The sequence below is a fragment of the Hetaerina americana genome, unplaced genomic scaffold (genome assembly GCF_022747635.1).
Source record: "Hetaerina americana unplaced genomic scaffold, ioHetAmer1.1.p SCAF_4, whole genome shotgun sequence".
NCBI lineage: Eukaryota > Metazoa > Arthropoda > Insecta > Odonata > Calopterygidae > Hetaerina > Hetaerina americana.
Genome location: NW_027286985.1, coordinates 17,584,791 through 17,599,875, shown reverse-complemented (window position 1 = coordinate 17,599,875; position 15,085 = coordinate 17,584,791). Strand labels below are relative to the sequence as shown.

Below are 15,085 nucleotides of genomic sequence, written 5' to 3'. Positions count from 1 at the left end.
GGACAAACGTGAAACAAATTAAATGAGGAAAACTATGAAGAAAGGGAAAAGCATCATTTTATACGAGGGTCATCCGGAAAGTAGTACCCGTTCGTGCCGCATGAAGTGCTGACGACGCGAGTAGCCGCTGGACGAGGTCAGATAGCTTCAGTGGCTTGTCTGCCTTCTCTGAGCCAAGTTGCGTGACGCTAGCATTGCCTGTGTTGTTTCTGTGATTGTTTACAATGTTTAAAAAAATTGAGAACGCCGCCAGTTGTGAAGTGAGGGCAGTGATTAAATTCCTCAATGCAAGAAACGTTCGCCCATGTGATATTCATCGCCAATTAAAGGAGGTGTATGGAGACAATGTAATGGACGAGTCGTCTGTTCGGCGGTGGTGTCGCAACTTCAACATGGGGAGGGGGAACACACACGACGATGAGCGTTCGGGGAGACCGTCTGTCATTACAGACCAACTGGTGAGCTCAGTTGACGAATTCGTGAGGAACGATCGGCGCGTCACAATTGATGACATCTGTGAGCATTTTCCCAATGTTTCTCGAACAATTGTTCATGAAATTGTTAAACACCATCTGCATTATGCAAAAATTTGTGCAAGATGGGTCCCTCGCGTATCTCAATGAGCTGGCGGCGAAGGACTATGCAGCAGGAATACAGAAACTTGTCACACGTTATGACAAATGCCTTAATTTGCTTGGAGATTATGTTGAGAAGTAGTTTAAAGTATCCTCTTTCAAATAAAATTTTTTATGTTTGTTAATATTTACTTTTGTGTCTTTATTTCACGAACGGGTACTACTTTCCGGATGACTCTCGTACATGCATCGAGATAATTCATACATAAGTGTTTCAATAACTAATATTTATCCTCTTTAGTTGGCTCATTGCCATCGTCCATCGTCCTTAAGCATCATAATTATCCTCTTCAGTTTCCGCATGTCTGGCCACCAGTGTTTATGACGTATAATAAAGCATTTGATATGGGACATCATCTCCTATCTTTCCTGGTTTTCGAGATATCATTATATTTTTTACGGTTTTCAGACCATTGCGAAGGCCTTCGAAACTTCGCCGATGACCTCATTACTGATTTTAAAAATTTTCGAAACGGTCTGCGAGAACCATAAATTTTACAAATTATCATATTTACTCTTACTGGCCTTTTGATTTGAAATGTAATTTAGAAAAACAGGCTTCCTTCCACATAGTGAAGGAACGATAACTTCCCTCGACTAGTACTGTTTCTCGTATATATTTCTCGTGGAAGATACCGTTTTCATGACGGGGTCGTCCACCAAGAGATCCGTTCAAAAAACATTACCCGGCAAAATCACCAAGCAGTATCGGTTTCTTGACGGAGGAGCAAACTTGTTAATGGACTAATGCGAACGAGATTAATAATTTTATGCAACACTATAATAATTTTATATAATACATTTTTAACAACATGTCCACGCAAATCTCAGTCGTTCATAGGCGTGATTCGTTCCGGATGCAGATTATTTTCCTTCAAAATGGAATGTATTTAACTGATCAGCGTATCAAAAGAGAAGCCTTTAAAAATATGAGGCGATGAAAAGGCAAAAATAACTTGGCCAACCAGGATAAGTTTCCAATGGCGAACGAAAACTCGTAAGTTTCGCTGCCGGAGAGGGAAGACAGATAGCCTCGTACACGTGCTCAATGGGAACGGAAGATGATAATTCCAACGATGAATAATTAATAAGAAGATGAAAAGAGAAAAGTGAAAGGATCTAAAACAAAATAAAAAATATCACTCGGGCAAGAGCACCCTGGTGAAGCTTAAGAACTCCTAGCATGTACGTGTAATAATAAACAAGAAAGCCTCGAGCAAGGACTCAGCGCATACAGATTTGAATTGTGAATTAAATACAACATAATAAAGACGACCGAAAGAGTTTAAAAGATGAAAATGGCTGAAATGTAAAATGGGAATATTTGAGAAAGGGTATAGACAAGGGTTATTCGGAAAAGAAAAAAGGGGAAGGTCTCCAGAGGAAGCGCAAGAGACAAATAAGAAAGCCAAATAAAAAGGAATATAACAGAAGACTTATCTGGATATATGAACGATTGACAGAGAGGAATGAATGGCTGTGAATGAATGAATGAATCCTGATGAAGGACTAATGAATGAATTTAGACGCTAAATGAGTGGAATAATAAGAACATGACGAACCATTTTTCTCCATGGAGGGCGATAGATTACAATATATGAGAAAGAGTCAAACGAAAATCTAAACATTGGTATCCGCTCTACAGACTACCAGTTATTAGCTAGTTGTGTAATGAAGTTTTCTGGTCGAAATTAGATCTTTTACACAAAAATTCTCAATCACAACAATAGAAAACAAATTCACGACCTATGATCAACTCACTGATTTTCCTTGACGTTTGATGTCGAAACATTACTTTAAGCTCTTTGCATAGAGAGTGCAAAGCAGAGATATCGCCAAAACGATAAAATTCGTTCGGCGACCAATCGCAGGTGCGAAATCCACAGAGGTCCTCATACCGCGGGCGAAGTTTTTATCTCACGTGAGGCGAGGGGTGGGGGCGGAAGAGGATATGTATTTTGAGGGGGGTGCAGGAGGGGGAGTGTCTTTGGGGACGAGGAAGGGTTCCGAGGGCGGGGGAGGGGAAAGGGAAGGATAGAGAGAGAGAGAGAGAGAGATAGCGCGGGAGGGGAAGGCGGTGGCAATCGAGGAGGGAGAAGATAAAACGACAACATCTTCAGCTTTCACGCTCGGATTCAAATCATTCAAGAAAACCGTTATCTCCGCGGTGACGCTCAAGCTCTTTCGATGCTCATCTGTCGAAAACACACGCGAGACTACCGAGATAATGAAAAGCACACCAAGAGGAGGATCTACTGGCTCCCTGCGAATGAGTGCGGGAGAAATAATGATGATGGAATTGAACGGGTAGATATTTTTCATCCATCAGAGTTACCACGGATGCAAAAATCATGAGACTACCGACTAAAACATGGAGGAGTCATGTGAGGAAAAAATGGTTCGAATCTCGGGATAATTATTTCCAGGGGTGCTCCACATTGGGGAGACTTGGGTGATGTTTATTTCAGCCAATCAAAAATGCTTTAGTTGAATTGAAAAAAGGTAAGAATAAGAGGTGAATGCGTCTTCTAGATTAATATCCAATTTGATGGCAAGGACTTGTGTCCATTAAAATAAGTACCTCTTATCATTACTCTGATATGAAGCATTAGGTGTCATATGCTAAATGACTCTAACCCTAGCTTCCTGAATCGACCAATTTGCTTTCTCCATTTCCAATGTAAACGATTCTTTTTATTTTTTCGAGGCGACAAGCACACAACGACGGTGTAATCACCGCTTACAGAATCTACATCCTTAATTAAAATAATTGTTCATCAGCATCCCACTCTGAAAGCTGCCTCGATGCGTGTGTCAGAGTGCATTAGATCACCAGCTATGGAATTTATGTACATGTTATTGGCAATTATGTGTCCTGTAATGTTTTATATTCGGCACGTTCGGCAGTAATGTCTCCCACCATCGCTGCCACGAACTGTACAGGGGAATAAGGATTTCTTGAATTCCTCTGTTCGACAGTCAACTCTAAGGAAACTCAAGAACAATGGCTATTCCTTCAGAACCTAAGTACTGGTTCCCAAAATACAAGTTGCAACTCCATTGGGACGCATTGACATAAAATGGCCAAGTTAACTAGAAAAATATTTAAAATATAATTTTCTGTAACTTATTAATTCCTACGATACTATGAATTATCATTAGATCGCAAACAAATACTTCTTCCTATTCGCTGATCAGTATAGTACTCGAATTCGCATATAATCCTCGTCATATCATAAGTGAACTTCTTAAAATAGTATTTTCATGAATAACGTTTTAGAGTTAATTCATACCAGGGTAGTTTGGGGAGGAAATATTTTTGTTTGAAGAATTGTTCACCCATATGGTGTTAGGTAACAGAATAAATCCAATATTCTTCCGTGATTGATTTAATCTCTAGTATTATTTACACAAGGGATATTTCCATTGAATCGGATTGGTGCGGAGTCTAGTCTACCGACTTCCTAGGCCTACGGCTCGGTTTCGAATACAGGACGAGGAGACGGAGGAGAATCCCTGATCGTTAGATAGCTTCTATCGCGCTTTAGTTCATAGGTAACGACTGAATAGCGTTCACTGTTGATGAAATTTTACTGTAAACAATGATTTTCTCGGCCAGTCCATGAATTTGGCAAAAAAAACTCCAGATTCCTTAATGAACGACCGAAACTTCGACCTTTGGACGAAACCTTGAATTAAACCTCCTGGCGCCTTCTATTAAGATTGGCCAATACCGACGCCAGATTTCCTCCACTCTTCTTAGACTCCTTAGGGACATATTCTTACGAAGTAGTCCATCTGGAGCCAAATGCCTCCATGAGCGTATAGCGACATGAAATACAACAACTTGCTTTGCACAGCATGTTGGAATTGGCGGGCGAATTCTAAGTATAGGAAAACAAACGAAGCATTTACAATTGGAATTAATTATTTCGCGACTGCATGTCTCCTAGTGACCGCCGAGGGGCGGAGCAGGGATAATAAAAGAACACGACAGGAAGTCCGCCCTACCCCTCGGGATTCGAACTAGGGTATTTATGATTCTGACGTGGAAGTAAATGACTAATTGGATAATCCAATACAGGTAGAAATATTTTGATAAAATGTAATCCCCCGACAGATTTCAACAAATCTCCTTCTTTTTCGTCATCAATAGGGGTATATGTTTCCAGAGAATAAATAAAATTTGCTGGCTACTTCGGTTTGGATTAATCCGACTTTGATCGAAACAGATTTATACAAATTTGGTCAATTGAACATATGAACGATCGAGAGAGGGCATTTTAACAACGATGAGGCACCTCACACACTATATTTATATTGAATGGGAATTTGGCAGTCAACGAATGGTGACACAAATGCCAGTGCTCGTTCTGTAGACACGGCTGATATTTCAGTTTTCACTTTTTCCAATTATCATGATCAAACGCATTCCCTCTTTCGACCGAGAGAGCCGAAACTTTTTTGCCTGGGTTTCCAGGTTCGACTAACCTCGTCGACTTTCGAAATATTATGCATCATTACTTTTAAGGGTCAACAACATGAGGTCTTATTGTATGCAACTAAAAAATTTCGATAAAACAAAAATTTTCGAACTCTCCTAAAATTCGTTCAAGGGAAATTACTAATGGGATATATATTAAATGTTACATTTTGCCATCAACTTAGCCAATAAGAATCTAATTCAATCTAGAAACTTCAAATTAAATTTGGAGCTTAACGGCTAAGACCATTTGAGATGATAAAATGTTGGAAATTAAAAAAAAAACCTTTAATCATAAAATAAATATATAACGTTCCAATGATATGTAACCAGTGACTGAACAGATCTAATGCACATCAACGTAAATGGTTTAAAAACGACTAATATGCATGTGTAAAGAGCTACAAGATTGAACTATGAATGGAATCGGTTAAAACTTACGATCATAATTCAGAAAATATAAAGCGGATTCACGTACCACAGAACAAGGTAAACCTACCAAACTTCAACTGAACTTATTTTCAAATATTTTGCGGGAGATATACAACCAGATAAAAGAACACCAAGCGGCGTAAATTTTGAGTCCCACATTACTGATTACAAAAAGTTATCCTCACTTTCATTCGCAATGCAATATATAAACAATAACGCACTGATGGCTAGACTACGAAGCAACGATTTCCAAACGTTGCACTCAAAGCCGAAGTTTGGAGTATACCATCGTGAATTCTCCCGTAGTTCGCATAACCTACGCCAACATCCAGTCTTGAGCTACGCAATGCCGATTCGCACGACCCAGAAACGAGCAAGAGCTCGGAATCGGGAAAGAGGGCAAGATGTGAAAGAGAGAGTGAAAATTTTCACTGGCGTCTTATTATGTCATTGAAACACCCGTTACACTTGGCTTCTCGACCAAATAATATCTTTAGATTCGCTTTCGGTCTTTATGCGACAAGTTTCACGAGTATCATACACGAATTTTCTGTGCTCAAAAGTCAAGATCGAAATATGCCCTAATCAGACCGCCTTTGGTTTATGGATTAGAACGTGTTTTTCCGACACGAGACACAACAATAAGCGCATCGTTAACGCGTACTCCCTCCCAAATCCCCACAAACCATGGCACAGTTTTCGGAGATGTGCAGCCAACCGACACTCAAAACACAACAGGTGGAATTCCATGGGTTTCGACCGTGGCTGCAATCGTTATGGTAGTAGAAGAATAACATGTGCCGTTCCATCACAGCCAATTCACACTACGCACCTGCCTATGATCATTGTAGAGCATTTCAAAACTGTCACATTCACGGTAAATTACATAATAATATGGATAATCCATGATCGTAACCGCTTGTACTTCGCCTGCCGTTTAAGCATAATAACAACCTTGGTGCCATTTCGATAGCAATTGAGCATCAAAATGGTATAATAAACAAACATTTAATTTGCAGTACCTTGCCATGTTGTTGTTGTTGTTGTTTGCCTTTATTTGGTCATCATTTGCAGGGAAATTTATTGACAACGGAGGAATGTAGGCCTTTAGCATGTCAGCAACTTCGCAAAATTGCACGGCGGTGATTCAATTCCATCATCTTAAAACATAAACGATCTTTACCTGAAGAGCTGGACGAGTACGAAATTTGCAGCTCCGTCGAAATCGGGTCCGTGGGTTGTGTAGTAGAAGCGGCAGCTGAGCTGGGTACGCTCCTACTTGTAGTCTCCTCATGCATGATTTTATCCAATGTCCACGACTGTTGCAAACAGCTCTGTGGACCCAGAGCTTCAGAAAGCCCTGAACTTTTCCTCGGTGCCAAGGTTTCACTAAAATCTTCTTCGTTACGCGGTAAAAAAATCGAATGGATGGAATATGTAGGTCTCTAGGCCACTTCACTCACACTTTACATTCAGACACGACTATTTAGTCAATTGAGAGACTAGTCATAATTCATGAGACAAGATTTAATCTGAATTAATTATCGTTTACGAATATAATTTATTAATTGACAGAAATTTAAAAATATTTCCATAATTTACATAACAATATGGGACACCCATGCTGACTATTAATGAAAAGACCTAAATTATTGAGTAATAGTCTGCACGGGGAGAAACAGAAAGCTAACGTCAGTAAAAGTAGGTTGCCGAAAATCAAGTCAACATACTGAATGTTTTCCATTTAATTCTATTTTTATTGTATTTTGCCAATATTGCAACATTATTTACTTTTAATTACAAAGAAATATGTCGATTATAAAAAGAAAGACGTTCTAATTTGAAGTATTTTTCCTTTCAATTTCGTTTTTAATGACTTTAGCATTCGACCTTGGATGATAAGAGACATCTGACGCACGAAATGAAAATTAGCTATAGCCACATTGCTCCCTAACAGTTTCCAGAGTAGGCTGTAGATGGCAGGAAAATGCGGAGGACCCTGAGAGACCAACCTGGTATGTCGAGAGATGATTTAAAGGTGTTTGGTGTTCGTACTTTTCTACTTGAGAATTTTGAGGTTTCTAATGATGAGTAGGCTTTTGAGTAGATTATTGTTATCTTCAATGTGATGTAAGGAACACTCTTTCTTAGATCGCGTTAATTGTTAAGTATTCTCCAGTGATGCTATTTTAATTTGGATATATTTTCACTTGGTTCGTCTGAACTTGTTTGGTACTTCTCGGTGGCCAGTAAGACTTTCAACTATTTAAAGACGTGAGTAAATTAGGGAACATTGTGAAAAAGAGACGAGGTGCGATTATTGCAAAGTCTATGCAATGTACTTCGTAGGTACAATGCAAAAATATTGCACCAATTATTATATTAAGAAATGCATTCAGACAAGGAATGCATATAGGTTCTTAACTCGGCAGTTTTAAAAATTTAGAATCAAATATTTTTAAGTATTTCCACTTTACTCTGCGTGCGTTCCTAGTCAGTAACCTTGGGCATTTTCACATTTCGTGCGAAATAAATTAATACTTGTGCATGGAATTCTGCCTTTCTGAGTGTGCCACGGGAATTAATATGATAGAGCAGTGTTCCCATTAATTATTCCTATCTAGGTTTTCTGTGCATATATTGAAAACACACATTTTTTAGGGATTCATCGAATTCTTTGACACACCAACCATGACAATATAGTTATAAAACCTTAGTGTATTAATGCGATGCCGATTAACACCGCAAATTGCTGTTAACATTTGTTGGTATGAGATTAAGTTATGAATTATCACTTTCATTCACGCCTACGTACCTACTTCATCGCCAAAAGCATATATAATGCACTAAATGGACAATGTGTCAGGAGCTGTGTATTTCAAGGGGATAGTGTTTATACATACTCGTCTATTCTTTGATTCCAGGAGGACATTTAGATATCTATTGGATACAAGTTGCAGGTACTCGGAGCATCCAATGGATACATAGGTATCAATGTTGGATATAGGCCAATATACACAATGTAGGCAACGCCATGATTTCGACAGCAAGAAATACAAATGTAAACGCATTTTTGCAGATACAATTCAACGCAGCAATTTGAAAAAGAAATGACAACACTGATAGCTCAAGTCTTAGAAAATATCTCTAAATGTAAAAATGATTTATTTTAAACCACAATCATACTTAATGTTCCGTAAAAACTTCGCTCAAAATATCAATGTTAAGAAGAAATGAGTTCATTACTACCAGATAATTGACCTCGCAATTTCCTCCAAACGTATACTTTCTTAACGATGTCCAGGAAAATAAAGGAATCCGCTCCCTTTTATCTTATTGTTAAATAATGGATTCTTATAATTAATTTTTGGCCGTTACAATACGCTTGCCGAATACAACGATAGCCGTTTAAACGCCAATTTTTAATTTCTTGCTAGGTAAAAAAAGCGAGCGCAATAAATACGTTTGCGTATGGAAGAATTGTATTAATTAGTTTAGTATCAGGTACATACAATAAAACTAAGTCAGAATTGTCGCAGGAAAAGTCAGTCGAGAAAAATAAATCCATAAATTAGGTTGAAATGAAATAAAGGACGATCAAGTCATTTCAGAATTATTCTTAAATTGAGGGAAATATGCTATCAAAGGCCCTTCTGACTGTTGGACTAATTGACAGTAAATGGATTTATCTTTGAATGGTTACTCAGAGCTTGAATATAAGGTTCTTTTCGTCTTAAACTATTTATTTTGGCGTAATTTTATGAGGTGATAAAAGTCGAGTTCGCGCCCTTATCAAAATTGTTGGGCGCAATTCTAATCGGCCGCAGAGATGTCGTGCCCAGTTCCTGGCATTTCACATATGTATACAGGAGATACCCAAAATGCGCGTTTTGTTTTCAATTATTTTCGAAACATACATGAAACATTAAACACTAAATGCCAGACTTGTGTTAAGTCATTATGAAAAAAGTTGTTAACTTTTGCGCCGTTTTTCAAGACGCATATGATATCATGAGTGTAATAATTAATCGAAATTACTTTAAGCTAAATAAAGATTAAGACACGATCAGCCATCAAAACCATGTATACACTTCCTCGTGAAACAGCGTTAATGAAACATAGGAAATAAGGGGGACTCATTTAGCAAAAACCTACCTTTAAGAGACACAATGGCATAAATGTTACAGTACTGACCACAGTTGTCATTCGGTTATTAGGAGATAGTGCTCCCCCAGTAAGAGAATGTGGATTGTAATACAGCCCATGGGCGAGTGAAATGCTAACATTAGGGTGCGGGGATCAGTTCCTTTCTCTGCACCACCAGTATATGTATTGCATAATGTAATGATTGTTAAAAAAAGCACAGGTCAGGAATTCTACGTTTGTCATATGTTTCTATAAGGGCTTGCAAAAACTTACCGATCATCGAATAACTGTTCAAATGATAGCTAATGAACTGAATTTTGGAAAGTCAATAGCGCACACTGTTTTAACCGAACATGATGGATGGATCCTTCACCACGACAATGCACCTGCACATTCAGCATTGATTTTTCGCCAGTTTCTGGATAAAAAGTCAATCACCATCCTTAATCATCCTCATTATTCCAGATCCCACCCCATGCGACTTTTTCCTATTCCCAAAATGCAAAAATGTGATGAGGGGACATCATTGGGAAGATGTGGACACAATAAAGCAAGAAACGATGAGAAAACTAAAAAGCCTAACTACCGAGGACTTCCAAGGGTACTTTAAGCAGTTGAAAAGAAGATGGAATAAGTGCATAGCAACGCATAGAGAATACTTTGAAGGGGACAAAATCGATGTAGACTAAATTTTGCAAAATAAAGTTCTTATGGCCTTGGTTCACGTATTTATTGGACAGATTAGTATATTGAAGAGTTGGGTCACATTCCATACCTGAGTCCTTGGGTAGGATACCATTGTTTGTTGCATGTTCATGTGTTGGTGGAATTTCACCTTCTTGCTTTTAAAATTGTAGCTTGTATGTTATGGGATAAATTTCTTACTTCATCCTAAGGTGCAATTATTTGATAGATGATAGTATACCTGTATGTATTTGCAAGTGCGTAAAATGAAAGGATTTTTGAATGAATGCATACGCCACTGTGGGTTTGCATTTATGTGTTGGTTTTAAAAGTAGTTTCGTTCCCTTTTATGGGTGGTGAGCTAATACCAACCGCCACATGCCCTTGCGGTGGCTTGCTGGGTATTATGTAGATGTAGATTGCAATTCTGAAATATATTACTGTGGATATATTGTAGAAAATAGGAATAGACTGGAGGAATAGAGGGCTTATCCACAACTTATATATGTCTCAAACTGCTCAGGTGAGAGTAGGGGATGGAGAGTCCTGATGGGCAGTGCTAGGAAGAGATTGTTTTCCACTATCACCTGTGCTGTTCAACATAAATGTGGAGGAAATTATTAAAGAGGCATGTGAAGAACTGGAGGTAAGAATGAAATTCAGTGGACAATTCATAAAATCAGGTTGACTGATGATCAAGCTATAGTTTGTCAGTCAACCAAGGGGTTGCAAGCATTTCATTCAATTTGCAAGCATTCAGCAGAGTGAATTGGAAACTCAGCGTGAAAGACAATAGATGAGAATAAGTGTAGATAAAACAAATTTACATGTTGTTCCAGAAAGAGAAAGTTAAAGGTAAATATCAAAATAGGAGGGCAAAAAATAGAGCTGGTGGAACAGTTTATGTATTTTGGAAGTGTTTTGGATCAAATTGGTCAAACAAGTAGGGACATAAGGAGAAGAATTGCATTAGCTAAAGAAACTTTCACATAGAGGAGAGAATGTACGACAGGTATATTGAGTAAGGATGTTAAGAAATGGCTCATTAAAACTTTGATATGGAGAGTAGTTATGTACAGGTATGGTGCAGAAACATGGTCATTGAAGCACAATGATAGGCATAGAGTGGAGGCTTTTGAAATTTCGGTGTGGAGAAGGATGGATAAGGTGAAGTGGACAGAAAGGAAAATTAATGAGGAAGTGCTAGGCATGGTACAGGTACAAGGGGATTTTTGGGAGAAATCCAAAGAAGGCAGGAAAGATAGATGCAGAGCACTTTAATTGGCGATGGGATGTTAAAGACAGTGATAGAGGGGAGAAATTTAGGCTAGCTAGGAAGGAGCAGAAATAGGATAGGGATGCTGAACAGGATGAAGGGAAGAAGTAACTATGTGGAGATGAAGAAAGGCTTATTATACAAGGGTGATCTTAGAAGTACCCGACCCAACAAAGAAAACACAAAAATTTTGGAAAAATATGTATTTATTTTTCAACATAATCTTCTTTCAGCTCTGTACACTTTTCCCAGCAATGTTCAATAAGTTCGATACCCCTTTTCTAATAAGAACCTTACTCCTCAAAATAGCCCTTAACTGCGAAAATCTTTTCTTTACGGTTGGAAAATCTTTGACCACTGATCCATTTTTCAAGTTTGGGAGCAGAAAATCATCTGAGGGGGCTAAATCTGGCAAATAGGGTGCATGAGGTAGCAATTCAAACTTTAACTCATGAATTTTGGCCATTGCAATAACGGATTTGTGAGCTGGTGCATTGTCTTGGTGAAAACACACTTTCTTCTTAGCCAAATGTGGTCGCTTTTGCTTGATTTCTTTACTCAAACATTGTAATAAGGTCGCATAATACTCAGTGTTGACAGTTCTTCCTTTTTCAAGATAGTCATTGAAAATTATTCCACGCACATCCCAAAAAACCGACAACACGACCTTGCCTGCAGATGAAACGGTCTTCGCCTTCTATGGAGGTGGTTCTCCCTTTTGGATCCATTGTTTTGATTATTCTTTTATCTCGGGTGTCAAGTAATGGAACCATGTTTCATCCATGGTTATGAAACGGCACAAAAATTCTGCTTATTTGTTGTGAAACTTTGCTAAACACTCAATTGAAACATCTGCACAACACTGGTTTTGCGAGCAAAACCAGTGTTGTGCAGATGTGCCGCATTTGCTCACACTGGAGTGTGAGCAAATGCGGCACACATCTTGCACACAGCTTTCTCATGTCCAAATTTTCAGTTCATATGCGATGTAATGCACTTTTTGAAATGCCTACTATGTCTGCTAGCTTGTGTACTTTCAGTTGACGATCATCCCGTATCACTTTGTGGATTTTCTTCACCGTTTCTGGAGTCGTTATCTCATTTGGTTGACCAATACAATGCTCATCTTGACAGCTCGTACAGCCTCGTTTAAACTCTGCTACCCAATATTTTACTGTTGTAAACAAAGGAGCAGACTCACCCAGAGTAGAATCCAGTTCAGCTTTTATATTGGTTGGGCCTAGGCCTTTCAAATAAAAGTATTGTATCACATATAGATGACCAATTTTCTCCATTTCACAAATTCACTGAAAATGTTCACCATTGATGGCTGCCGAACAAATATTAAACAACGTAGCATCTTCAAACTTGAAACACATGCTTTATAGATTACATACTTTCTAATACAGTGATATTTTTCAAACAACTATCGCCATCTCTAGGTCAGGCTGGGTACCTCTGGGCCTTCCCATGTAGAATAGGATGTTGGGTTGTGTTGTTAGGAGAGATAAGAGAATTATTTGGTGGCTAGTGTCATCCAAAACCTACTGTAACCAGTAATTTACCTATGATAATAAGGTAAAAATGTATGTGTATACATACATCACACACACCCGCACACATACATACAGGGGAATTGTTTTTAAGTAATTATTACAAAGAAATAGTGGTGATAACTGGATAAAGTTTATTCTGCATTATAATTGATCCTTATATACATAATGTTGTAAACTACCCCTATTAATGTTGATTACTTTAGTTTCAGGAAGCCATAGATTCAAGTGGCTTTCAGTATGGAAAAGAAGGAAGCTCTCAGTGTGATTAAGTTCCTTAATTTGAAAGGTTTCAGTGCCTGGAAAATCATGATGAAATGATGGCTGTTTATAATGATAGCATGCTATATGATACAGTTGTGAGGTGGAAAAGGAATTTTTGAATTGGCCATAAGTCCCTCACAGATGATCCAAGAATCAGAAGACCGTCATCACTCATGGATGATTCTGTCAGTGAAGATAGTGGAGGCTTTATTCCAAAGAGCAACTACCCAAATGATCATGAATGAAACTGATGTTATGATGATGAAGATCTTCACGCATCAAAGGTGCCAGCATGCTGGTTACCACAACTACTGATTCCTTTCCAGAAGCAGACATGGTATGACCTGACAAGGGAAATGTTGAATCTTTTAGAGCAAGACTTAGAGGATTTCTTTGGTAATCTGGTAACAAGGGATGAATCTTGGATATATCAATATGATTTAGAGGCCAAAGAGATGAGTGAGGAGTGTATGCACAGCAATTCACCTCCCCCAATAAGGCTAAGGTGAAAAAGTCTTGATGGAAATTCATACTGTCTGTTATTTGGGACTCTCGAGGACAGACTACTTAGAGAAGGGCAGTATATCACTGATGCCTATTACCGCACACTGCTGAACAAAAGGTGTGAGGTTCTGAATAAGAAACGGTACAGTATGATCACCAAAGGCTTCTGTCTTCTCTCTGAAAATGCACCTGCTCACTTTTCTCCCAATCTAACCCCAGCGACTTTTTCTTATTCCCCACACTCCAAAAACCATTGTGGGGTTAGAGATTCAGCAACACAAATGGAATCATTCAATAGGTGGGACAATAGTTTTCAATGAAATCGTCTAAGTTCTACAATGACGGCCTTCAAAAGGTCACAAAATGCTGGGAGATATGTAGAAATCTGGATGGTGACTGTGTAGTCTTTGAGACTTCCAAACCAGAGTAAATGAACACAGAATACAAAAAGCCGATTAACTTCCATGGTCACGAAACACATAATTGAAACCGATCACCAATTCAACTTCAACGCCAAAATACTACACTTTAAGAAGAAACTAGATACCCTAGAATGATTAGAAAATATTCAACACAGGATCCAAAATGACCAGTTATTAAATGAAAATGTATTTCAGTATCACTCCCCATTACTTGCAATAGCATTCCATTAATCCATCTCTCACCTGTCCATCCTTACTCATCAAACACACAAGGGCACACACATCCTTCCCTCCATCTTCCTGCCTGACCCCATCCCTCACAGCAGCATCATCGCGAAGACCAAAGACTAATGAAAGAACAAATCCTGGGTTTACCCTGAAGGGAAGCAGTCCTTTCTCCCCCCCCCCCCCAAGAAAATGTGATGTTTTGGAGTAAGCAATGGCAGATGTACTGGGAACATGTATTTTCAGAGTCAGCTCAACTAAGATCCTTTTCAATGAATGACTGTAGATAACTAAGAAAATTTCCTATATCCAACGCACAATTTTGCTGGACAGGAGCCAAAAACTATCAATCGATGCGGTTTTCAATGTGATGATAGAGCGTGATACATTTGGATGATTCTACCCACAATTTTACCTTACTTTTCCAGAAAGGTTTTCTACTGGGTCTGGGTTGAATTTTC

General features: G+C 38.6%; 1 protein-coding gene across 1 annotated transcript in view; it reads right to left on the bottom strand.

Moving 5' to 3' along the window:
• Positions 1-7,138, bottom strand: part of ftz-f1 (ftz transcription factor 1) — a 562,461-nt gene extending 555,323 nt beyond the window's left edge. Inside the window, exon 1 of the mRNA XM_071589931.1 lies at positions 6,734-7,138. Coding sequence (XP_071446032.1) covers positions 6,734-6,848 — 115 coding nt within the window. The 5' untranslated portion in view covers positions 6,849-7,138. The remainder of the gene's footprint in view (positions 1-6,733) is intronic.
• Positions 7,139-15,085: the final 7,947 nt, after the last annotated feature.